The sequence below is a fragment of the Sylvia atricapilla genome, chromosome 7, assembly GCF_009819655.1.
Source record: "Sylvia atricapilla isolate bSylAtr1 chromosome 7, bSylAtr1.pri, whole genome shotgun sequence".
Classification (NCBI taxonomy): domain Eukaryota; kingdom Metazoa; phylum Chordata; class Aves; order Passeriformes; family Sylviidae; genus Sylvia; species Sylvia atricapilla.
The window spans coordinates 4,386,815-4,412,218 of NC_089146.1; the positions used below are offsets into that span (position 1 = coordinate 4,386,815).

The window sequence follows — 25,404 nt, forward strand, 5'->3', positions numbered from 1 at the left end:
CATCAAGGAAAAGCAGTGACCTGTCGAGCCCTAGGACCAGATCATCCACAAATGGGAGACAGTGCAGTGTCAAGCACTGCTCAGCTGCACAGGCAGTTTTCCCTTTGAACATTTATGGAAATAAACCACCAATAATTAGGGCAGTGCAGATCGTCAGCTACCATAAATAATGAGCACTTACAGCCCTCAGAGACATATGGAGAATAGCTCAGCACTAGATCTGTCTGGAAATAGCAGAGTTCAGCTCTGAAACATTTGTGCCCTAGGGAGAAGCCAGACTTACTGGAATCCTGAGGAATCCCGTATTTCCTCATCATCTTTTGGACATGGACATCCTCTGCATGAGAACTGTTGCTTACGGGGTCCCCAAAGTCTGGAAGCAAAGACTCAAAAAACAGGGGTGTGATCTCCTGGTTGCAGAGGACTTTTGACATGGATTTAAACGTGCCATGTGTTATCCTGAAGTTGTTTGGCTTAAGTAACGCCTGCAGAAAAGACAAAACACAAATAAATCCTGCACGCTGAAAGCAGCCCACTTGGAGAGAAATAACAGAAGGGGAAGGAAAGGACTGAACATTTTTTCACTGCTTTCTTATGAGAAGTTTGCCTTTATAAAATAGGAACTTCCCATAGAAATGCATTTTTTGATTGTGACAGAGGTGGCACATTCATTTCCAGGTATGACAGCCAACGTGGGAAGTGCCTACAATGTGTGTAGAGAATGTGCACTATATTCCCTCTAATGTGTGCCTGGTGACATTCTCACACCTGGGTTACAACACGGATTTGTCACATGGATGTGCACATCACTGTCCCCATCTAGTCCACGGCTGCACGTGGCTCTGCAATGTGCAGGCAGAATGATGACCAGGAATGATTCCTGTCCCGTGTGTTCTCCTGGACTATCAGGAGATGGATTGGACACCGTGCTGGATGAAGGCAGTGCACTCTGGAGTTACTGCAGCTGTCAGAGCAGTAATGGGTTTGTACTGAATGTTTTGGGCAGTCTCGAGGCTTTGGGTGTGATCTAATGCACACTAAAGCTAAGGCAGTTTCTTGCTGCTGACTTTGGTGGGTTTGCCTTTAGTGAGCAGTTCTCCAGCTGTTTTCACCAGCTGATCCTTCCAGTATTTTGCTGGAAGCCCTCCCTCTTTCAAGATACTCTTTCTCCAAGTGTTCCTTCCACGGCATGTGTTCCCTGCTCATGAGCATATGATGGTCCTGCTGCTCCAAATCAAAACTCCCCCAGGAAGGCAACACAGAATCAGTGGTTTGGGTTGGAAAGGACCATAAAGCTCATCTTGTTCCAGCCTTCTGCAATGGGCAGGGACACCTTCCAGAGGCCCCAGCCATCGTGGCCTTGAATACTTCCAGAGATAAGTTTGATAGAGCTTTCTCTCAGAACTCTGTTGCTTTGAAACAGAATCTATGGTTTAATGCACCTGTGGCTTCTAGGGTAAGAAATTACTGTGGAAACCATTTCAGTGGTATTTTGCCTCAAAAGCACATGCAGACTATACATACCTTAGACAGTGGCGTTTTCCTGGACTGTCGGAGCTTTTTCAGGGAATGAATAGCTTGTAGCAATGGATCAATGCCAGATTCAACCTGGTGTCTGAAATACTTCATTTTTGTCAGAAGCCCTAACATCTTGTCCATGGGTTTCTGAAGTTCCTTGGGGAAAAACATCTGCAAGAGGCAGGAAGGAAATCAATTATGATGAGCAGGAATCAGCGTGCACAGGCATGCACACGCCCATATTGTGTTAACCCAAACATAAGCACTGTGGGATTTTCAAAACTATCTGGAGGCTTTACAGAGTGGGTGCCCCATGGGAAATGAATGGGATTTGTATTCCTAAATCCCCAAGCACTTTTGCAAGCCATTCTCCTGAACATTACATAATCTAACAGTGTGTTTCCAAACACCTGCAGTTGGGAAATACGTGTCACGTACTGGCTGGGCTGTGATCAAACCTCTCATTTCACACAGCACGGGTGTCAAACACTGAGAGTGACTTTTGACCTGAGCCCAAATTCATTTGCACTGTCATTTAACAACTTTTTTTGCCCAGAGTCACTCCTGTATTTTTAAATACATGTTCACTATTCGCTTCTCTGCGAATGTTTTCTTAGATGTTGTTCCTATAGTTAGGGGCAGGGAGGAAATTTGAATCATTTAATAACTTTGTAGTTCCAAACAGATAGGGAAAAGATATTTTACAGGACTTTTTCCAGGGCTTCCCTTTACAAGGAATCAAAAAACTTGGCTCAATACCTTATTTTTGGGTCAGCTGGGAGTGTTCAAGAGGCTGTGACAGCACATAAAGGATACTAGCAGATAGGGAGGCATTTAGAGTAGGTCCAGTGCCTTTAAATGAGGTTTGCTGCTTTAGACCAGCTGGGATTCTCATTTATATCCACGCTGTCACAGCATGGATATGCAATAAAAATTTCTGCATGAGCAAAGCCTGATCTTTGGCTTGTGTAAATCAGCGTAGCTTCTGACCACTGCAATGATATTTCATAACCTTTCAGCCACGGCGTGCAGCAAAGAGTGTGGAAACCACTCCAAAAACCCAGCACTAACCTTGTAGAAGAAATTGTAAACGTCCAAGTGTCTCAACAGGGTGACCCCAAGGAGGTAGGTGCTGCGAGTCCTGTCTGGCAGAGGGAGGCTGCACAACTCCTGCACCACCACCTGCAGCTGAGGGTCAGCAGGATGGGCACTGCAGGACTCCAGCTGCAGCACCTGAGAGATGAGCTGGGTGTGCACAGAGGGAAAAGAGAATTGTTAGGGGTGCACTGCACGCTCCACCACGAGTGGATTAATCTTGCCTGGCTGTTGTTCTTCCCACAGTGCCATGTTTCAAACTCCCAAGAACCAGAAAATGCCTACCCATTATTCCTGCTCCCAGGGACAAATCCTAAGGACTGTGTTTTACTACTCAGCTTGCAAAGTAATAAAAGCTTTTGTGGCTTCAGTTTCTCACTGACTGATGCATGTGAAGTTTGGAAAAGAGCATGCTCTTTGGGGTCCAGTCCAGACAAGACAGCTAGGAAGGGGAAAAGTGTCTGGAGCTCTGCTTGCAGGAGCAGGAGGCTGAGGAAGGGAAGCTCATCTCTCCTTCTGGGAGAGTATTTTTGGACCATGAGTGCCCTCACACACTGTGATTATAAATGTACTTTTCCACCTGGATTGGGACAACTTCTCAGTGTCCAGGACCTGAGTGAAGACCCTGCAGCATTCAATAACAAATTATAGTTTTAATGGTCTGAGCAGTAGAAAGCAGCATGATCTCCCAAAAGGATAACAGCAAACTTACCTGACTGCTGTTTTCTGGGAAAGATGCTTCCAGAAGAGCATCAATGCTGGCTGTGGACATTCCTGTTGTGTTTCTGAGGTCCTCTTTCAGCTGGTCCACGTTTTTAAACATGTCTCTTAACTTTTCTGGAATGAACAGTCAAAGAACAATTGATGTAACAGCTTTTTCCAGACACACAGGAAATCTCAAGCACACAGAAAAGAGGAATGTGAAGTATTGAAGTGTGGTACTTCACTGCTATGAAAAAAAATCAAAAAAAACCTTGGAACATACAGTCATTACTTCCTATGTTTTGCAGTCTGGTATGTGGGCTGAAGTTATCACATCTCAGGATAGAAAAATTTGCTCAGCTGGAAAGACTCGGTGTTTTCCTTGTAAAGAAAACGAAGTGTGGTCTTGAACAGGCTCTAGAAGTACCCCAGATAAAGGATCCCAAGGTCATGGTGTATGGTTATTTCATTAATACCACTCCTCCTGGCAGCTAGGCAATTCTTGGGACTTCCAGCAGAAAGTGTGGCACCAGTGGTGATGTTTATCAACACTGTAAAGAAAACACAGAAGAGTACCTTGCTTGCTGGAGTTTGTTAAACCCTCGGTGACGTTCAACATGGAATTCAAAGTAGCCACATACTGAGGAATCTCTTGAAAGAAAGCAAGTTCTGGTACATTCTCTTGAAGCCTGAATTGGAAAAACAAAACAACAAACAAAACTGAGAATATAAAGAGAAGGAGGCAAGAAGTCATTTCATAAACAGAATACTAAAACAGTCTAGCTCAGAGGGAGAGCCTCACCACTTCAGCTGTGCCTGGATGTCTGTGGCATCCCCGATGAGTACACTCTGGAGCTCCTGGGAGATCCTCCTGTGACTCAGTAAGTTGGTCACCAGTTGGCTGCTCAGCTCAGCAGCACGGAGGAGCTGCTCCTGAGACTGGCCTTGCTCACACAGCTCCCCAAAGGGAACCTCAGGGAGCTGGCAGAGCTGCTGGATTGACTGAAAGCTCTCGGAGTCACACAGAAGGGCTGTCACATCCCGCAGGCGAGACATCTTCAAAGGACATTTTGAAAAAAGGAAGACAAATGCACGAACACCAGTTAGATGACAGAATTATAAAAGGCAAGCTTTAAAGAGTCTAGCTGTCCCTTTCTGTCTCTCCTTAGGACTAAGATTTTAAAATATATCTATATATTCAGCTCATCCAAAAGGTCTCCAATAGAACAGCTTGTGACAATCATTGTGTGAGCTTCTGGCAGACCTGGCTGGATCTAATAAACCTTGCAAACCTTAACATGTCCTTTCCCCTGCTCAACACACTTAGACAGCAGTACTCCACTGGACTTGCCTGTTTACCAATTAATCTCCTCAGAGACCAAATAAATCTACCTTGCACAACAGGTTCAGCCTTTCAGATACCACCTGGTCATCTACTGCAGCACAGGAAAGAGACTTGGCCAGAAGTCAGAGCTTCCTCATCCGCCAGCCCGTGTAAAATTACAGTCCCTTGCTATTATGGGCTTCCCTCTTGTCTGACATCATTATTTACATTATCAGGCTCTTATGGGAAGAATTATTTTCAGGTTTATGCCTTTAAGTACCTGTCACATTGAGGCTCATCATATTATTGTTACAGATATATTACACAGCAACAACATTGCATACTGCTGTATTTTTTTAAAAGGACTTTTAACTGCTATTCCTCACAGGGAGCAATAGACTAAAGTGCATGCATGCTATTAGTGCAGTCATGAATGCACGGGCTAAGAAGCATTTTATTCAAATAAGGCATTGCCAAACCCAAAGCTGGTGAGAGAACTCCATGAATCAATACTGGTGCTTAATCTCAGAAGCCATTCTGCTGTTGTGAGACATCTGGGGCCAGAGGAGCATGTGGGGACTTGACTCCAACCACGCTGGTGTTGGTACAGCTCCTTAGGCACAGCAGTAGCCCAGTTAGTCATGCCTCTAACTGCCAATTAGGAGTGCACAATTCCACAGATTTTCAGCAGGGCAGGGGCATCTAATCCCTATCTGTGCCCTACCTCCTCCTCAAGTGAAGCTTAGGCACCCCAGAACGATCTCAGCTCTGCAAGGTGCTTCAGTCAGTCTCAATATACTGAGCTTTAGAACTAGTGGTGCACTGAGGAATATGCTGCCACTGGCCATCTCTGCAGTGCTCATCCTTCTGGGACAGCTGGTGGAAAACAGAGCCACCCTCTCCAGCACATGGGAGGACAGGAACACCTCTACCTTCTCAGAAAAATGGGCGTACGCTCGGTAGGGACAGATAATAGAACAAGATCCTCAACCCAGTTTACAGGTGACCTTCAAATACAGGCAGCAGGCAGAATACAGAGTTTCAGCCCTACTTTTTATCAGCTGATCTCTTATGAAAACTTTTTTCCATGTGCTGTTTTTCAGAACCACCATTGCACATTCATGTATCACTGCAGGATGTCCTTCAAGTCAGCATTTTAAGCAGACTCACTTTTAGCTTCAGGAGCTCTGGTATGGATGAATGTCTCTCAGAGGCATTATTTTGCATAAAAGAGTTCTTTTTCAGATCAGTTTGCTTCAAAAGCAGTGTGATGTTTTCTGTGCAGGGGAAAAAAACCAAAACAATAGTTAGTCCAAACAAAAATGCCAGAAACTTCACAGATAGGACTATCAGCATTTTTATTCTGAGGCCAACTGAGAATTGCTACTTTCACCAAACTCCCTTGGCTGAGGACCTCTGGAATCACAGAGCAAGGCCTAAATTGTAATCTGGGTTATAATGGACTGAGTTCAATTAAGGTGCTCTGTTCCTAGTGAAATCCACCCCATCCTGGTACCAGTGCACAGGTAAAACCTCTCAGGTGTTACAATAAGCACAAATGATGAGTATCTATGTGAAATACCATGTTAACTCTCAGAAATAACTGCTGTCGTATTACAGCTACATAAAGCTGTGAAGGGAAAGAGGTTTCTATTTGTAAGATTGCTTTGTCTGAGTGTCAGCAACCTGTCATCACACAGAGAAGAGGAGATGTGCCTTCTGGAGAGACTGGCATGGAAACTTACAATTGCAATGTGACACAACTCAAACAAAACCCCAGTCTGCCTTCCCCAGGTCTCACAGCTCCAGTTAATTGCCAGCAGATAAAACCATGTAGCACCATTCCTTCCATTAGACAAAACACAGGCAGGACACGTTCCAGCTGAGGCCCCCTGAGCATGAATGAAATCATGATCACCTGTCAATTCCCCGTCTTCAGCTTCTGCAGCATTTATTAAACACATCAGGTAAGGGCTATAGCTGTTATTCGCTGTCACCTGCAAGATGGTGTTTTGAAATTCTAAAAACAGAAATCTGAAAAATAAGATAGGAATTCAAATCAGCTTCTCTTTCAAAAACAAGGTATGTATTAGTGAGCAACCTGTCAGCTGTGGATGCTGTTCCTTGGCAGAGTAAATAAGAATTCCAGATGAAAGCCATCTCTCCTAAGTGGGTACCCTCCCAGTTTCATTCCATCAGTTCTCTTTGCTGTTATTTCCCAAAGCTGTCATTCACTCTCAAAATAAGAAAACATACTTGAAAAGTTCACGTCTATGTGATGGATGCATTATATAGGCTCACCTAAGGGAGGCTGAGGATCAAAAATTAGAGTGTCATCCCACAAAGGAAGGTTTTCCACAGAGCCTACCACTGGTGGTGAGACTTCTTCAGGACTCTGTTCATTAATACGTGCCAACACACAAAATTTTTTGTAAGTCTGACTTTTAGCTGTACGTTCAGCTCAAGGAGAAGTTTGCTCTTCCGTCATTTAACCCACATTATACATTGTGTCCTAAATGACAGTGATTGCAGCCTTAGATTGTTCCACTGGAAGAAAATTCCATACTTCTCATGCTGGGATGAGAATGGTGGTTACAACCCATCCATGGAATTCCAATACCCAAAAGCCAAACTCACCGTGTGATCAAACTGGTTGGGGACAGAGTGTGATCATTCAGAGTCCAAGGCAGGGTCTTGTTGAAAAGGGTTTCTGCCACAACAGCGAAGTGATGAGCAACGATACCAATCACACTGTCCAAACTGGTTTTGTTGGAGAGAAAAGCTGAGCTGGAACTTATATTGAATTCGTTTAGCAGGCCAGAGATGTTCAGCCCCTCGAGAATGTAGAAGGTGGCTTCTGTGATTTCTAGAGCTGACAGATTGCTGGCAGAGTCGCTTGCCACTGCTTCCAACAGCCTTGCAAAGGAAGCTCCTTCAGCTGGATCCTTTTTGGTGCTGAGGAAGCTGTCAAACACATCCCAGACACTTGTGTACAAACTGCCTTCAGTGAGGTTGAAGGTGCCCTGGAGCCTCTGCAGCAGGCTGTGGAGCTCATCCTGTGTCACACTGGAGAGCAGGGTCAGGTTATTCCAGCCTGTTGCACTGTCAGGCAAACTCAGGGAGCTCAGCACTGTTTCATTCAGCAGGGCAGGAAGGAGCACCTTCAGAAGCTGGGATGGGGACACCTCACCCACATCCTGGGCTGGGATGGGGCACGAGGCATCAGCCTGCACCAGCCCCTCCGTGGCTGCACTCAGAGCTCTCACCTTCTCCTGGAGCCAGGAGTTTCCCGGCTCAGAGACAAGGTTTAACTTGGAAAGGAAACTCAGAGAAAAACGCAGAGCTCGGGTGAGGCACGACAGCTCCTTGAAAAAGCCCTCCCTGCCGCTGTTGTAGGCAGCAGCAAACTCTGGGGACAGTTTCAGGTTGCTTATGGCCAGCTGGAACACCCTGGTAAAGGTGTCATTGCTCCCTGTCCCACCCTCCATGCCCAAGGAATCCAAGAGGGGCTTGCAGGGGCTCCTGGCTGAGGACTCCCTTAGAGTGGCATTTTCAAACAGCACCTCAAGGGCTACATCGAGCAGATCTTCAAAGGAGCAGTTCTGCAGTGTCCTATAGCCATTGCTGCTGCTCTCAAGGAAAAGATCCAAGGCTAATCGCAAGAACTCCCAAATTTTTGTCTGTAGTGAGATATTGTGCTGTGAGGGAGACTGGCTGAACTCCTGCAGTAGCAAATGTGAGAAATTGTAAACAACGTCCATTTTTTCCTCAAATGTTTTGTTTAAGTTGGTGTCGTGAAGAACTTTCATTCCTGCTCTCCACATTTCCATCAATCTCTGGGTGTAGTTGCTGTAAGAGTCAAGTAACAGGCTGATAGACTCAAGCTCACTGATGTTATACATTTCCTGCAAACCCTTCAAAGTTAAGATACCCCTCTGCAAGTACATGGAGATGTTGGTTCCCCTGGAGTCATCTTCATCATACAGCTCAAAGATGGAGGATGCAAAGTTGAACAGCTGCTTCAGCTCCTCACTGAAAGGAAGACTGGAGTCCTTTTCCATCATATTTAGCAGATTTTGCAGCATGTCTAGCAGTGACTGGGCAGTGAGACTGTCTGTACTATTCCAGTTCAATGACTGGAGACCTTCAGCAATGAGCCAGAAAGCACCAAGTTCATTTTCCTGCCCTCCAGGAGGGAGTTTCTGCATTAGTTTAGACAAAGAAGAGATCAGCAGATAATGATCAGTGGTATTCACCTTTTCCATGGCACTAAGAAGCTGCTCAAGGGACAAAAGGTATTCTGCAAAATTTTCAGAAGTTCCAGGGGTCAACAAGAAGTCAGAAAATAATGATGACACTTTTTCATTTGTGCTAAGATAATTTTCAATGTCTTCAAGCGAGATTGCATCGAGTGCAATCATTTTGATAACCTCCCATGCATTCTCTGTATTAAAATGAGTCCTGTTTAAAACTATCTCATTCCAGATCACTGCAGCCATAGTCACAATATCTTGATTTTCTTTTCCATAGGGATTAGAGTAAAACAGTCCTTCACCACCCCCTTCATAAAGAGGAAGTATTTCTTGAAGTATTCTTTCCAACTCCAGTGTGCTGTCTGTGGCAGAAGTTGAACTGAAAAAGAGTTTTAATGAACTATACAAATCACTCAGATCTGAGGATTTAATTCCTTCAGTAGAATTATGAAAGATCTGATGCACCAATGCTCTTCCAGGAGCCACCCCGAAGTCCACGAGGATTAGAGCTTTCTTCATGATTTGCAGGAGTTCCACATATTCGCCCACTTCTGTCAGGCTCCATTTGGAGGTCAGCAGGCTGCCTGTGGCATGCCACAGCTTGGAGAAGTGTTCCCACTCGGGCTGGCTGGAAGCAGCTCTGCCCACCTGCAGCAGCTCGTAGAGACTGCTGTTCCTCATGGAAGCAGGCAGGGAGAGATGGGAGAACACAGGCAGCCCATCCCAGACTGCTGAGCTGCCGGAGGAATTCAGGGAGCTCAGCACTGTTTCATTCAGCAGGGCAGGAAGGAGCACCTTCAGAAGCTGGGATGGGGACACCTCACCCACATCCTGGGCTGGGATGGGGCACGAGGCATCACCCTGCACCAGCCCCTCCGTGGCTGCGCTCAGAGCTCTCACCTTCTCCTGGAGCCAGGAGTTTCCCGGCTCAGAGACAAGGTTTAACTTGGAAAGGAAACTCAGAGAAAAACGCAGAGCTCGGGTGAGGCACGACAGCTCCTTGAAAAAGCCCTCCCTGCCGCTGTTGTAGGCAGCTGCAAACTCTGGGGACAGTTTCAGGTTGCTTATGGCCAGCTGGAACACCCTGGTAAAGGTGTCATTGCTCCCTGTCCCACCCTCCATGCCCAAGGAATCCAAGAGGGGCTTGCAGGGGCTCCTGGCTGAGGATTCCCTTAGAGTGGCATTTTCAAACAGCACCTCAAGGGCTACATCGAGCAGATCTTCAAAGGAGCAGTTTTGGAGTGTCCTATAGCCATTGCTGCTGCTCTCAAGGAAAGGATCCAAGGCTAAATGAAGGAACTCCCAAATCTTTGCCTGCTGTGAGGGAGACTGGCTGAACTCCTGCAGTAGAAGATGTGTTAAATTATAGACGGGGTTAATTATGTCTTCACTGGAACCTTCTTTGGCAGTTGTATAATGAAGGATTTTCATTCCTGTTCTCAGAAGTTCAGACAAGATCTCGGAGGTTTTATTGTTAAAATTAAAGAAAAGATCTATAGATTTTAATGTACTGACATTATAATTCAGCTGTAAGTCTTTTAATATGTCCAACGTCTTCTGGATGGCTTGAGTGACTTGTGAGATATTGACTACTCCAGAGCCTTCTCCAAACTCCTTAAACACAGCTGCTATAAATTCTGACAGCTGATCCAATTCTTCACTGAAGACACCACTTGATTTATTATTCAGCCTTTGCAAATGGCTGTTTAACACCTCCAAAAACTGCCCATAGGCTACGATGGCCGAGTTATTCCACTTCATGGATCTCAGCTTCTCCCCAGTGCGCCAGTAGACGTTCAGATCATCCCACCAGGCCTCACCCATGGACTTCTCTACTGCCCTCATCAGCTCAAACACAGGCAGCAGGAGGTACTGGTAACCTACACTTCTGCCTGTCATTCTAAAAAACATCCTCTGCAGAGCTAGCAGCTGCTCTGGGAAGTTTCTGTAGGACTCAGGCTCAAGCAGATCATCAGAAAACACAGATGGGATTTCTTGCATTCCACTCAAATGGTCTCTGAGACCTTCCAGTAGTGATGGCATGCTTGTGGAGAGCAACATTTTGAGAGCATCCTTAGTTTGCAATGTACTAAAATTAGAATTATTTAGGAGAGCTGGATTCCAAAGCATTGTGGCTAATTTTAAAGCCCTCTGAATTTTTTTCCACTGGGTCATTGTATTGAAAATGGAAGTCCCATTAAAGTCACTCTGTAATTGCAGTGATGTGAAGTTATAGATTTCATCAATTATTTCCTTATTATATGGTTCCTTTAATTTATAATCATGATGTGGATTCATTCCCAGTTCAAGAAATGCATACAATTTCTGTAATGTTTCATTCTTCAAATTTCTGAATAGATTTAAGCTTTTAAATTCACTTCTATTCATTTTTTCCTCAAAGCCTTTTAAACGATGTAGATGCTTTTGTATGGCTTCTAAATCATCTGAATTAATGGACCTCTTGGAGTGCTTTCCACCAATCTCTGGTGACTTTATTTTTCTGGAGGGGAACAAAAAAGTGTTTTAGTGAATATGAAATCAATGCAAGTGGAAATGTAAGGTGATTTAGAGCAAAGATCATAGATCTGAATTGCCCTGTTAGTAATATCCCTTTAGCTAATGTCTCACCTTAGAACTTCCTCCAATTCAGATACTAAAGTGTGAGTGTCTTTCCAGTGAACAATGGAATTACAAATAGCTCTGGTCACCCAACTTCTTCCTTTATCTACAACAAAAATGTGAAGTAAAGATGAATTAGTAAAAATGTATTAGTAAAGACCACGTAATTCTGGAACCCTGAGAAGAGCTGTAATGGCAAGTCTATCCAGGATAACATGCACTTATGAAGTTAGGCTCCTACCACAAGCCACAATATCCTGGTTACAAATCTGAGTGTTCTTTTGGGGTGTAACTCTTCCTTGGCCTTTCGAGGGAAGTGAGGATGCTGCCTGGCCATCCTAGAAATGACTTTCTGTGCTGAAATCATTGAGAAACCATTCAATATTCCTGTGATCTGGATGCTAACAGAGCTCTCCTCCTGCTTTAGGAGCACTTTGCTGTCAGTAATGCAGACTAAGGTGGCCAAGTATTTATTATGGTTTCTTTGCCTTCATTCAGGGTTGCTTTTTTTACTGCTCACACATAAGCACTGTCTGCAGCATCATTTATGTCTCCCACAGCCATCTGCATTCACCTTGATATCCCCATGTGTCCACTCCTCTCACTTCCCATGATGTCCATACTTGCACACCACATCTTTCCTCTTACCCACCTCAACTCCCACAGCCTCCACTAAACCAGGAGAGAAAGGACAGCAATCCCCATCTGTCCCTTGCAGCATTTAGTTGCTGCTCCTTTCCCTTGCCTGTCCACAGACCCCCAGTTAGAGGGGGATATCCAGGACTCTCTCTGCTGGAAGGGACAGGGGTTTAAAGGAATGGCTCATCTGGATGTAAACAGCTCATGGTGCAGCCCAGCCCCAGCCCCTGCATTGATACACCGAGCTGAGTTTGACAGAGTCCACAACCAGAGGCAGATTTTGACATCACCCCCAAAAAAGCAAATCAAGGTAAAACATTACTGCTCCCCTTTTCCACTGAGGCTGCAAACTCACGTTAATCCATTGCCTACTGACAAACCCAAGCCTTTTTGCTTTTCCATTCAAAATGAGGCATTTTATTTGCATTTGCAAAAAGCAGAAGGAAGAATCCATTATCCTGAGCCCCAAACAGTGTGCAATCTGTATGGTTACTTATTAGCCTGCAGTTTGTTTCTCCTCAGCACCACAGGTTTTCAGCAGAGATATGACTCAGTAGAGGAGTCTTACCTTGCTCCAAGCAGTTCAGGAAGTGTGGAGAATCTGTAACCCCATTCTGAACAGTTTTGGTTCTATCATCACTCACAAGAGATGCAGAGACATTCTGAGCTGCCAGCACAACACTAAAGGAGGGGGGAAAATATATGGTGGTTACAGGTTTGTGAGAAGAGATAAAAGAAATGTTCTAATAGGAAACTGCTGGAGCCTAACATTCTTAAAATGTCTTACAGACAAGACATCACCCCTATTTTTAATTATTTGTTTGATGATGCACAAGATACAAACACCAGGGGTTTTGATGGGAAAGCCATGGTGGTGTATTAGCACAAACACACGTGTGGCACTCATGTAAAATTATGTAGAATTATGGCCACTAAAATCCAGCCAGCAGGTCTCAGAGAACACACAGGTGACACACCAGCCATGTCATTCACTGATGCAGGGGAGTTTCCTCCTAAAAAAACCCAAGAAGCAAGGAGACAAGGCGCCAGGGAGAGCAGGGATCCCAGGTGTAAAAACATCTGTCGAAGGAGGAAGCAATCACAAATAACTGTTGCCGTTTCCAATTCTCCTTCTTTCCTTTTTTTATGCTGTAATAGCTGGGCTGACAGGGAAGCAAGGAATGTTTTTCAGTCTTAGGAAGGAGCAAGCTGATAATCAGACACATTGTATCACACAGCAACTCATTTAAAGGACTGCCTGCTCAGGTGTGCAGGTTACTGAAAATTTCACTGATTATTAGTCCCTTTTTCTTCTCTTGTATGAAGAGCAACCTTCCCTGTAGGCGTGGGGTCAGTGAAATGCACCATCTCCCTCCCACTTGCCTGAAGTTCTGCAGGTGAGACACAAAGAACCTGATCTCAGTGGCATGAATAAATACATACTGATCTGTGGGGACAGGCTGCCACTGAGAACAGAGCACCTTCTCTCCTGATTTAACATAATGTCTCCATGCAGGCTTTGTGGGCCTGGTGCTCATCATTTTCATGCTGCAGATGTGCTGGTAAGAGTCTTAGAGGGGAAGGAACTCAGTTATAAATGACATATTTAGCTGAGCAGTGGCAGAGCCAAGGAGGAGGCAGGCACAGGCTTGCCAAAAACGGATGCATATCAGGCAGATCAGAAGGCAGCAAACATGGAAACAAGTGTTGTTGCTGCCCTTTTATTTCAGTCTTGCAGGGCTTCTGCAGACTTCAGCTGTGAAGAAAAAGCTCAGCTTACGTGCTTAGCTGAAAAACTACCTTACAGCAACAAACAGGAACATTTGTAAAATCAGCCTGCAAAACACGTTTTTGTGAGTAATAAAATTTGCTGCTAAACTTTCTACAGGATTCATGACTTGGAAGTTACTGTTTCACACTGGTGGTGTTTATCACTCGGTTAATACAAATGCCACAATGAGCAAAAGTTCTTGTCTTCTATACCTTCATATTTCTACCACAAAAAAAGAATTCCCTGTACAGCACTTCTTTAGGAGTTCAGTCCTGCCTGAGCAAAAGACGTGGCCAGGCTCGCTAAGATGTGCTTTTGTAAGCATCATTAAAAGTACTATTTGTGCAATCTCTTTGCAATAACTCTTTACTCATGCATTTACAGTGCCAGATGCCAGGCATAAAAGCACTGCACAGTTCTGGTGATGAAATTCTATGTGCCTCTCTGTCGTGCCTATGATAACTTGGCCCAGCTCTGCAGCTGGAGAGCAAAGCAGAGCAGCACAGTAAATATTAATTCTCCCTGGGCACTCCAGCAGGGCTGGTTCTCAGGCTGGGTTCTGCAAGCCAGTCAACGCAAACAAATGTAATAATCCTGTGACCGAAACAGCAGCATGAACAAAACCCTTCTGAAGAAAATTACAATTCTTGCCACACTGCTACTGACTCCTTTAAGGATAAGGGCATTACAGCTTTACACTTGGGTCTCACAATGCAGCATGGAAAATTACCTTGATATTAAATGTACAGGTTTTTAAGTGCCTCGGCAACACACCAGTGATCAGAAGTGAGTCCCTCTAAGCCTGGGTGCAATCAAAGTGGCAAAGCTTCTACAACTGCTTTTGACATCTTAACCCAACTGCTTATGTATGCAAGATAAAAACAAAAAGCAGTTCTGGAGACACTCAGTTTCTTGGTGTCCTCCATGTACTGTAACAACTAGACTGTCCAGAACTTTTCATAGCAGGGTCAGTCACACATCCAGAAGATGACTTGGAACAGAGTCCCTTAATCTTGAGTAACTCAGGGCTTCTGGAGATCACGGAGAGTCTAGCCAAACTACAGCCCAGGAAAGGGATTTCAAGGATAAGCCCATTTTAGAAATTTGTATTGTCCTAGGTGTGAACTGCATCAAATATTTCAGTGCAGTTAAATAATGCAGTTAAGCCAGCTTTGTTTTCTATATAACCACTGAGCAAGTACATAACTGGCACCTTCTTCCTCAAGTCAGACGTGTTAAAACCCATATGGTAGAAAACCAGGCTCCCTCTGCTCTCTGCTTTCATTGGACCAGTCTGGAAAGATTAAACCAGCAGTAGATTAGGTAATCAATTTTTAAAAACAACAGTATGGCTCCCATACAAGTGCTTGAGGTGTTCCAAAGCAACCTGAACTTGGCTCTATGCTTTTCTGGAAAGAAGCAGCTGGCTGCTTTCTTTATCCAGCCAGGAGGGTTTTTCTACTACCAAAGGCAGTGGCTGTGACCCACCAGCTTTGCTATCTGCACAAGGGCATGACAGTGCCTCTAAGCAGGCTGGGAGAAAACTCAAGAGTTTATATCAAGTTCCCATTAAAAGAATGACACAAGAGCCACTGAAAAACAACACACTGCTCACAGTCCACAGACACCTTTAGAGATGCATTAGCATGCAGCTGCATCATTCCCCAAACAAATCATGCTTTTAAGGTAACACCTTTCTTTCAAGAGGAGAGGTGAGGTCCTTAGAGGTCAGTACACAAACCCACCGGCTTTCAGTGCTTCTCCTGCCATTTTCTGTGTTTTACCTGCTTGGATCCTGAAGGAAATCAATTATGTCTTGCAGTTGCATGTTGTCCTGAAATACATCTGGGGCCAGCAGAAGCAGGTGCCACAGGGAGGTGTCATTCTGCACTTGGGAGACGAGTGTCAGAAATGAGACCATTTCATTGACAAAGGTCTCCTGGTACTGTGGGTTGTGTTGCACCTTAACAAACAAAAAGGTAAGGAATTGTTTAAGACTCAGAAGAAAATATTTAATAACCAAAAGCCTTGCTGCTGGGGGTGGGGTCCTTTTGTGTTTTTCAGCTAGCACTGCACTTGCATGCAAGTCTGCAAACAATACATTCCAAGGACAGGCAATAACTGAGAGTGTGACTGTGTTTTACCTTCACACCCCAGGTTGTACAATAAATTCTCTGTTCAGACAAGCCCTACTATTCACAATGTCCTAAAGAGTCCAAACAAAGACTAGGAATACAAGAAAATTAATATCAATTCTAGCCTTGGCAAAAAATTAAAAAAAAAAAAAAGTTTTATCTTCAAAGGATTAATTTGCTTTAATTATATTGCTTTCCCAAAGACAAGTACTGCTTCAATCCTGAATTGTTGGATCAGATGCAGGAGACACTGGATGAAGTTATACTGCTGAGGTAATACACAACTAAATTTATTGCCTTCCCAAGGTTTAAACATTCTTATTTACACCACATCCTCACTCTGTTTTATGGACCTGCCACTGCAGCAGGGCACACAAAGAGGAGAAGCAAGGCCCAGGTGTGGTGAGAACCCTTAGTGGCCATGAGCTGATGGCTGGATGACCCTTGGCTTTCCAAGCCATGTGCTCAGCTTGGAGGTCTTTGGGCTAATCCCATGCACAAGAATTCACTCAGCCTCACTTGTGCCCTGCCTGCACTTAGGTTACAGAGATGAGCCACTCCTGCCCACAAGAGGCTGTGCTGTAGCTCTGACGTGTGTGAGCTCCCATGGCTCCCAGCTGCAGTCCCCAGGGAAGGTTCCAGGCACCCACCTGGGAGAGCTGGGTCCTGAACTCCCTGGCAAAGGACTCCAGAAGGGATGAGTTGGTGAAGCAGAAGGTGTGGTGGATGTTGGCTGCCATGCTCCCTCCCGTGGCACCGGGGTGTGCCAGGTACCGCGACAGGACCTGGCACAGCAGGGCCCTGAGGTTCCCTGCAGTGGAGTGCTGGGGCTGGCTCTGAAAGAACAGCAAAACATCCAGGAGAGCTGTAAAGCAACGTTGTATTTGGGATGGTCCTAAATGCAGCTTTTAAGGGTAGCAGTAATGTCTGAAAAGCATTGTGGTTACAGCACTTACAGGCAGGCAGAATTCTAACAGCTGAGCAACGTCACTAAACCCCCTCAAATTCCTCATCTACTACAAAAAGAAATGTGTGTGTAAGTGTTTGTAAGCCTTGACACCAAAACACAAAAGCAGTGTCCATTTCATTGTAACGAATTTCTATTACAAAGGAACAGATTCTATAAATGTTAAATACCTACACAATAAACACACAGTGCCTCTGAGGCCACTGCAGGACTATCAGGGGCAAATAAACACTTGAATGTCAAAGCCTGTGACATGGTATCTTTAATTTCATGAGAAAGAAAATATACTGCAAACATTTTAACTCACACAAGTTCTGAACAAAGTATCTCAGGGTATTTATTGTGTGTGACTGTATTTTGTATTTCACGTCTCAAGGTTTGCCTGGTTTCTGCCTAGAGCATAAAAAACTCACCACAAAGCTTAAAAAGCCACCCACCATCACTGTGTTTCCAAAATAAAGCCTATTCACATAACAGAGGAGATCCAAAAGCAATAAAAGCTGGGTGTTGGTACTTTGAGCTTCTAATTTTTTAAATATGAGGAAACACAAATGTTCACACTCGGTTACTATGCAAATACAGACTTACCTTCCCAAAACTGAGGATCTTGTTGAACACGTGGGTGCTGGAAGTCAAGTTGGATGGTGATGAAATATTCTGAAGGTTGTTCTCTCCATGAGATACCAAATCCCCAAATGCTGCAATAACAGTTTGAAACAATGCATTTTACTTATGTCTTTTAAAGATTAAAGGTTACATAAAACCAGGACCTAGAGCTACCTACAGCTTTGGGTGTATTATCAATCTGTTTCCAAAGGTACAGCCAATGGCATCCTGTAAGTACTTTAGGATTTTTCTGATATAATTAAATTCTGGATGACACTGTAACTTGCTATATGGGGCCACGACCTATCATTTAATTTTATTTTTTTTTTATAATAAAATGTAGAACTGAGTTCCTCGCTGACCATCAACATGAGTCAATAGTTCCCATAACTGTTCATTGATTTACTTTTCCCCTCCCCACGCCTCTGCACTTGGTCCCTTTTGCATTCTGCCTTTTTCTGTCTGTGCACCATGGAGGGTGCTGGCAGGAATGCTAATTGGAACACTGAATGGCTGGAGCAGAACAGGCAAATGCAAATCTGTAATCATTCATTTCATCGTGAGCTCCCTGCAGAAAGGACTATCCATCACGATGGCTTGCAGATTGTACCAGCCATTACCATCAATAAATAATAATTGTAATGATTTTATGGAAACTTTCAGACTGAAAGTTCCTTCAGGAAAGAGAATCACATCAGAGGAGAACATCACCAACAATAAATATCCACTCTGGCACAGAAGACAACTTATTTTCTGGGTAACTGTGGATAAAAACCCACTTGAAAAAACATCATAAGCTGTTTATGGAGAATTTGTGGGTAGTAAAAGGGCAATATTCCATAAATAGCCAGGTCTCTAATTAATGTCCAGTCAATCTGTGATCTTGCATTGCTCCTGTGAAGCACAACCATTTAATCCTGATTTCTTGGGCAAATTCCAAAGCCTTCCCTACAGACAGCTACTTGTACTTGTTCCCGAGAATTTACACCAATGTCATGGCCATGGTCACGTGCCTCTGTGAAACACATAAATCATTTCAGCACTGCTCTGAGAATTGCTGCTCCATCCAGAGATCTTCAAAAGTCAGCCTTCGAAGAGCAGAACTTTGCAGAGCAGTGAGTAACCTACCCAGTGAAGCACTCCTGCTTTCAGGAACCTCTGCACTCCATGGTGGTGGCTGCCTGTCCTTGGCTACACTGGATGAGCTCCTGCGTTTGCTGGGGGAAAGAAGAAAAGAAGAAAAAAAGGAAAACAAAAGAAGAGACATTTGTAACAACTTCCAGAATTTCTTATAATTAACTCACTGCCTTAACTCAGAATGTGTCTATGGCTGGATTTCATGGCAGGTGGGCTGAAATCTGGGTGCTGCAAAAGCCTGGCTCTTTCTGGGGGCTTGGCACATATCTTGGAGAAGCAAAAGTACACAACTCCATGGCTATAAAGTGCTGCATTGGCCTTACCAAGAAATCTTTCCAGACAACAGGACCTTACTCATCCTTCCCAAACATTCCACTACAAGAGAAAAGGGTGGAAAAAGTCGTTGCTGAGCTAGGGTTTTGGACTTGGTTCCCTTTAATTAAGGGAAATTTCAAGCAACCATACCACGCACACCTTGGTAAATGCCTCTAAGGAACAGAATCAAAGGTGAGAACCTTGCCCATTTTCTCCGCTGAATTCTGGTTATACATAGTTTTAGGGCAAGTTATAAAACAATTGAACAAGAGCTTCAGTGAGTTGCACAGTGGGAGAGGAGAAAACCAGCCTGGATTAGCTGAATATTACAAAACAATATATCCAGGTAGTGAAGGGCCACAGCTCAAACACTGTGTGGCAAACTCACCAATGGGGATCCTGCACCTGAGGCAGAGCTGCACCTATATGGAGCCTTCCCCTTCCAGGGAATCTTTTCTGAGGTTTCAGACTCTGCTGCATCCTGCTAGTTTTGCTGTGGCTACTTATTAGTTGGTGTTATTCCTTGTAGAACACATCAAGGCTGATACAGACCCCACAAGGGTAGGTATGGCCACATATCCATAATGATACTTCCCACAGACAACCTCGAGCATCAAGAGTGGTCAAGATGTTTGTTAATCACTCGTGTTCTTGATATAAAATTTGGCCAAGTCCCTTGATTTTCATTTGGCAGGAAAAACCACTTATTTCCTAAACAGCTTTTCAGAAACCAAAAGCAGAAAGCAAGGAGGATTTGTAGCTATTGAAACTCATGGAAGACCTCCAGCTTTGGCACTAGAAGCTCCCATTTCCTCATTTCAATACCCCAAATGAACCATTGTTTAACATGCCCAGGGAAAAACAATGACACTGAGGAACAGAGCTGTGAATCCAGGCGTCCAGTCTCCACGTGGCTTTGCCTTCCATCCTCTTTCTGCTGCGTGACCTTGAATTTGATTAGGATTCATCTTGTGCAATTTGCCCACATCCTTAGTCATCCTTCCCACCCATGGGGAGATTCTGACCACTGACTTGGCCTGGGAAGTGACTCCCTCTGCACTAAGGAGGATCCTTAGGGAGCTGCCAAGCCCAGCACTGCCTGATGTGCTCTCTGGTGGGGCCCATTTTAGCTCTTCACTCTCAAGCTCTGGCCAAGCAGGATTTTGAGACTCTAACTATGAAGCAGACTCTCGCCTGAAGGCAAAGATGAGCAACCAGGGCCATTGTGAGATGCCCAGATTTTTAGCCCTCCATGAACCAGCCAGGCCTCAGCATGTTCCCCAGGGATCTGTCAGAACTGGGAAGCCAAGATGTAGAAACCATCCTGGCTGGCATGTCTCAAAGCAAAAGCTACTTGACTTCAACTGGAACATCAAGAAAATGAAATGGTCCCACTGAACATTTCGATTTCAGCAAACTGACTTTCCAACAAAACATGCCCAGCCAGCTCCACACTGAAAATCTCTCTGCTTTCATGGGAATAATTAGTTCTACATTTTCATGTGTTTCCCAACACGTTTGATGGCTGCAGAGAGGACACTTGTTCTGGCACCTCGAGGACCTGCTCAAAGAGCAGTTGCTCGAGAACTAACATCCAAACTTCCACCCAAAGCATCCTGAACTGATCCCTCTCAGTGGCAGATCAGCATTCTGGGCTGCTCTGGGGGCAAGTCTGGCCACTGACCTGACCCACAGTCATGCAATAAAATGCAATAAAATGTTTCATCTGGGTGAGCTGAAGAGTGTTTCTCAGGCAGAAAAATTCCCCTCAGCAGAAGATTAGACCCTCAATCAGTGGACACATCCCTGAGAGCTGTCCCTAATGGGATTATTTCTGAAGTGTCCAGTTGCAGACATGTGTTAAAAGAGGCAGTTGAGGTATGTCTGTCATGGACAAACTTGTAGATACACACAGACATGCATGAATGCTCCCTTCTCCTCAAAACTTTGTTTTACACCTCCCAACACCTGGAAGTATTGAGATTCCCTTACAGTCTGAGGGATGAGATGTCAGTGAGCCTTGGCAGCAGATCTTCCGGCGTGTATGGCGTGCCCTTACACCTGGCATCGGAATCACACAGCACCGTTTGCAGGAACGGGAAGAAGCCTGCACTGGGAAGGTTTCGGGGTGCAAGATAACCTGGAGGAAGAAAGAGAGAGAAAATGCCATCATGATGATGAGCACATGCACTTTTTGGCCATATGTTTCTGTCAGGATGTACTGCTATTTCCCCTTCCTAAACAACAGGACAGAGTCTCAGTTTCAGTGAGGCTCCTTTCACTGACTCCACCCTGGCAGTATCATCTGCCAAATCTCACTACAAGCACCTCCTCGACACTGACAAAGCCATCACAGGTTATTTAATCATAGAATGGTTTGGCTTAGAAGAAAACTTGGAAGGTTGTCCAGTTCCAATTGGTTGTGCCAGCCATGGGCAGGGACACCTCCCACCAGACCCAGCTGCTCAGGGTCCCAGTCAACAGGAAGAAGAGCCAAGCTATTTGTTCACAGGATACCTGTGAGTCCTGAAGCAACTGCAGATTTCCCTCCTTTACTCCAAAATCCAAGAACAGGCAACAAATGACAAAGCCCCCTTGGATTAAGATACCCTAATTCTGCCTTTAAAAAATAAAGTAAAAGCTGACACATGGCCAGAGTAACCTGAAGCAGCCATGAGAACATATTCCCCAAGACTTGTTGGATTGGTTTCTACGCAATGCCATAATCTTTATTTCCAAGCCAGGCTGTTAAAGCAGGCCTTTTACCACAGGAAGGGGCAATGGATCCAGGACCAACAAACATCCTTTGCCTTTTATGCAGAGCTGCCCCGGGAAGGCAGAAGAGCAATCCGTCACCACAATCCCCCATGTGTCCTCCCAGCTCCGAGCAGCTCCAGCACCATCTGCCTGGTGACCTGGGATGCTGGCAGGCAGAGCTGAGGGATGAGATCTGTGTCCCTGCCTCCCGTTTCTCCAGACACAGAGTGGACCTGAGCAATGAGACACTGGAGTGTTTTATGTGCCACCTGCCCCGTGCTGCTCGCTGCCAGCCCGCAGAGTTCACGGCTGCTCTTCCTCTCGGAGACAAACGCTCCCATAAATCTCCAGACTCTTTTGCTGGATCACGGCAACGTATTATTTAAAATAATCATTTGGAAAATTACCTGGCAAAGGACATTGCTATTATTTCTGCTATGGAGAGGAGCCAGATTTGCTGAAGGCCTGCGGGCAGGTTTGTGGTAATTGATTACCTTGCTCTTTAGTCTTCAAAGATGACCCGAGACTCTCACTCAGGCACAGCTTTATCTCTCACCCTTCCAACAAGGACACGGTAATACATTTGTACAACATTTATTCATTATAGCAGTGATCAACCCTCAGATGCTCCCAGAGGGCTTGGCAGGGGCAGGTGGAGCCCACAGCTGTTGGTCTCCTTGATGGAGACTGGATTTTCCTGAGCTTTCCTCAGCACAGTTGGTCACTGTATTTTTGGGTCAGAACACAAGAGCTCATGGTTTAGCACAGGAGGTCCCACTGCTGTGGGCAAAACAGCAACCAGCACAGAGGCCTCTGAGACCTGCAGAGGTACAGACACCCACTTGGATGGTGGTGAGATTCTCTCGTACACCTCAGTGGAGAGCTAGGAGTACAAGAGAAAATTAAAGGACATGGATACCTGTCAGAGGAGAAGGAACTTCCCCCAAAACTGCCTGCATCCCTCAAGCCACCTCAGGAGTTACACCTCTCCCTTCCTCAGGAGTTACACAGCTGGCTGAACCAGCTCCCCATAACCACAGAGCACCGAGGGCAGCAAAAGAGCTCTCTTGTCCTTACAGGCAGGACTTCTGGTGTTGGGGCCACAGGACCAAGCATCTTCAACTCTAAAGGTGTTGTTGGGTAATTAACCTGCTGCCCATGAGGGAAACTTTAGAGCAGGGCGCTTTATTCTGGAAGCATCCTTGTGTGAATATCCCTGCTGTGTCTGTGGTGTTTGCCCTTTGGGATCACCAATTACCACCCTGCACAGCGTTCTGCACACACGGGCATTTTCCCCTCATCTCCCACACCCTCATTGCCATGCAGGGCACTGACTTGCCCACCAATCCAAAAATGCACACCACAGACCTCACGGGATCAGTGTCCCTACCAAAATGAAGCTTCAAAGATGTGGGAAGCCATGAGGCTATGACGGATGGCCAAGCCACAGTGATGTGTAGGAGCTCCACCCTTCACTGGCCTCCACATGTGTCAACAACCACACGGCCAGGAGCTAAGCTCATGTCTCTTAGTAGACCAGGAGCAGCTAAAGCTGTGTAAGTCCTCAAGACAAGGCTGAATGGGGAACACAGGGATGGGTCTGGGGAGCACTGGTCTTCTCCAGAGACATGTGAGATGTTTACAGAGGTGATTAAGCAAGAGATCCTCATGAATCGAGATCAGAGGAAGACTCTTCCTTGAGGTACAAGCAGCCATAACAAATTCTAGAATTGGACTCAAAGGTGGCACACTTTGAACTAAGTGGGCAATTAAACAATCAGCTGCTCTATCACAAGTGAAGTGTTCAGCTTCAGAACACAGCGATGGTATCAGTTCTTTCTTTTCTTTTGAAACAGCAGCCCCAAATACCAAGAGCCAGGAATTTGTGACCTGCAGTTTGGAAGTGCTGCCTCTCGTGGTGGTGGCACAATGCCTGTGAAGACACTGTTGGCCTGTGAGGTTGAGGCACCTGGTGAGGCTCTGCCAACTCTCAGCAGATGCTGAGCAGTTTGCTGGCAGCTGGATGCAGCCATGGGACCTGATCCATCCCTGAGTCACTGCAGACATGAACCAGTGTTACCCCACGATGCTCTTGGCACAGGAGCAGTTGCAATGCCAGGGAGGACTTTTCTGGAAGAGCCTGGGTTCTGACAGCAATTAGAAAATTAAGGAAGTTTTTTGAGAAAGATCGTGACACAGAAAAATCCAAAATGTCTGGGCCGGATTCCCGTGTAGTGTAAATTAGACCCACGCTGGTTCTCAGCCCTGCCTCCTGCAAAGGAAGGAATTTACTGATGCCAAGATGAGTCATGAGATGAATGCTCTCCCTGCTCCATGCTCCCACCTCCATCCCTTTGCTCATGGCAAGGAGACGTGACCCACAGAGCCCCACGGGCTGTCCTGCCCACACAGGTGAATTCCCTGCTGGCCCTTAACCACTGCATGGATGGCCAGGGAGGAGCTGCTTCAGGAGACCTCTCTAATGACCTGTCCCTGCCTTGGCTGAGGTTAATCCAGCACGCCACTGACATCAGTGCACAACATAAGCACCACCTAGGAAATGGGGCAGGAGTGATGTACCTGCTCTGCGAATTTCAAAGGACAATCTTTCCACAGTGATACTTTCCCAATCTGAAGAGTAACACTCCCACTAGAGACTTCTGCAGTATTTCCAATGTTGAGAATCCCTTAGTCTTCCACAGGCAGCTCCTTCTCCCACTCAAACCTACAGCAATGCCGTATCCAAGCCCCGACTTTGTGATCCCATATCACACACTAGAGCAGATCCACAGCACATAATAAATCTTTTTTTTTTTTTTTTTTAATCTCCCTGCTGCCTTTATCTTTAAGCCTCTTAGTTTGCTAAAACTACAATTCCTTTGAAGGGTCCCACTACCAGTGCCTTTGAGTCGAGGGGGAGAGATCACTGCACCCACTGCTGCCACATGTCTGAGCTGAGAGATCACCCTCTCATACTTCTGCCCAAATTGATGCCTATGCAACCAAAATCCAAGCCCAGATCCTGTTAGCAAAGACTGACTTTGGCTCTGCCAGCAGCAGAATCCCAAGCACAGAGGCTTTTGCTGTGTCTTCTTTTTGTGTTTTGTTTTCCTTCTCTCACTGAGAGAAGGGCTCCAAAACTGAAGGAAAGAGGCATCCCAAAGGGCAGAGGAGGCCAAGGGCTCAGTGCTGCAGGGAGCTGGTTCTCCCTGTTCAGTAGCATCTAACCAGGCCAGCCACATCTCCAAGAGCTGGAAAGAAACAAGGCATGCAGAGCAACGACAATAAACATAGGATAACAATTAATGCACGCATGCCACTGGAAATTCTGCCTTTCCCCCATTTGCTTTCATTCAGAATAAAAAAAAAAAAAAAAAAAAAAAAAAAAAAAGAAATTTCTCCTATTTTTCTGAATGCTGTAAATTCCAGCACATTTCCCTTCAACATGAGCCAAACATTTTGTTTTCTTCAGGTAAAGGTGCTTGGTACAATAACAATGAGAAATGTCAGGGTGGTTCTAAATGTCATACAAGAGGGACGAAAATGAGTATTTCACTATGGTCTAT

The 25,404-nt window shown here is 45.3% G+C and overlaps 2 protein-coding genes across 2 annotated transcripts in view; one reads left to right on the forward strand and one right to left on the reverse strand.

Annotated features, from left to right (window-relative positions):
• Window positions 1-25,404, forward strand: part of ATIC (5-aminoimidazole-4-carboxamide ribonucleotide formyltransferase/IMP cyclohydrolase) — a 141,952-nt gene that overhangs the window by 61,484 nt on the left and 55,064 nt on the right. The gene's annotated exons all lie outside the window — the stretch shown is intronic.
• The window catches only part of ABCA12 (ATP binding cassette subfamily A member 12), an 80,752-nt gene that overhangs the window by 43,692 nt on the left and 11,656 nt on the right, over window positions 1-25,404 (reverse strand). The window contains exons 3-18 of the mRNA XM_066322436.1: window positions 21,074-21,221; window positions 18,758-18,846; window positions 17,612-17,721; window positions 16,707-16,892; window positions 15,706-15,884; window positions 12,719-12,831; window positions 11,521-11,617; window positions 7,277-11,392; window positions 6,558-6,673; window positions 5,810-5,916; window positions 4,118-4,371; window positions 3,892-4,004; window positions 3,326-3,450; window positions 2,590-2,763; window positions 1,525-1,689; window positions 284-485 (exon numbers count right to left, since the gene is read on the reverse strand). Coding sequence (XP_066178533.1) covers window positions 284-485; window positions 1,525-1,689; window positions 2,590-2,763; window positions 3,326-3,450; window positions 3,892-4,004; window positions 4,118-4,371; window positions 5,810-5,916; window positions 6,558-6,673; window positions 7,277-11,392; window positions 11,521-11,617; window positions 12,719-12,831; window positions 15,706-15,884; window positions 16,707-16,892; window positions 17,612-17,721; window positions 18,758-18,846; window positions 21,074-21,221 — 6,294 coding nt within the window. The remainder of the gene's footprint in view (window positions 1-283; window positions 486-1,524; window positions 1,690-2,589; window positions 2,764-3,325; window positions 3,451-3,891; window positions 4,005-4,117; window positions 4,372-5,809; window positions 5,917-6,557; window positions 6,674-7,276; window positions 11,393-11,520; window positions 11,618-12,718; window positions 12,832-15,705; window positions 15,885-16,706; window positions 16,893-17,611; window positions 17,722-18,757; window positions 18,847-21,073; window positions 21,222-25,404) is intronic.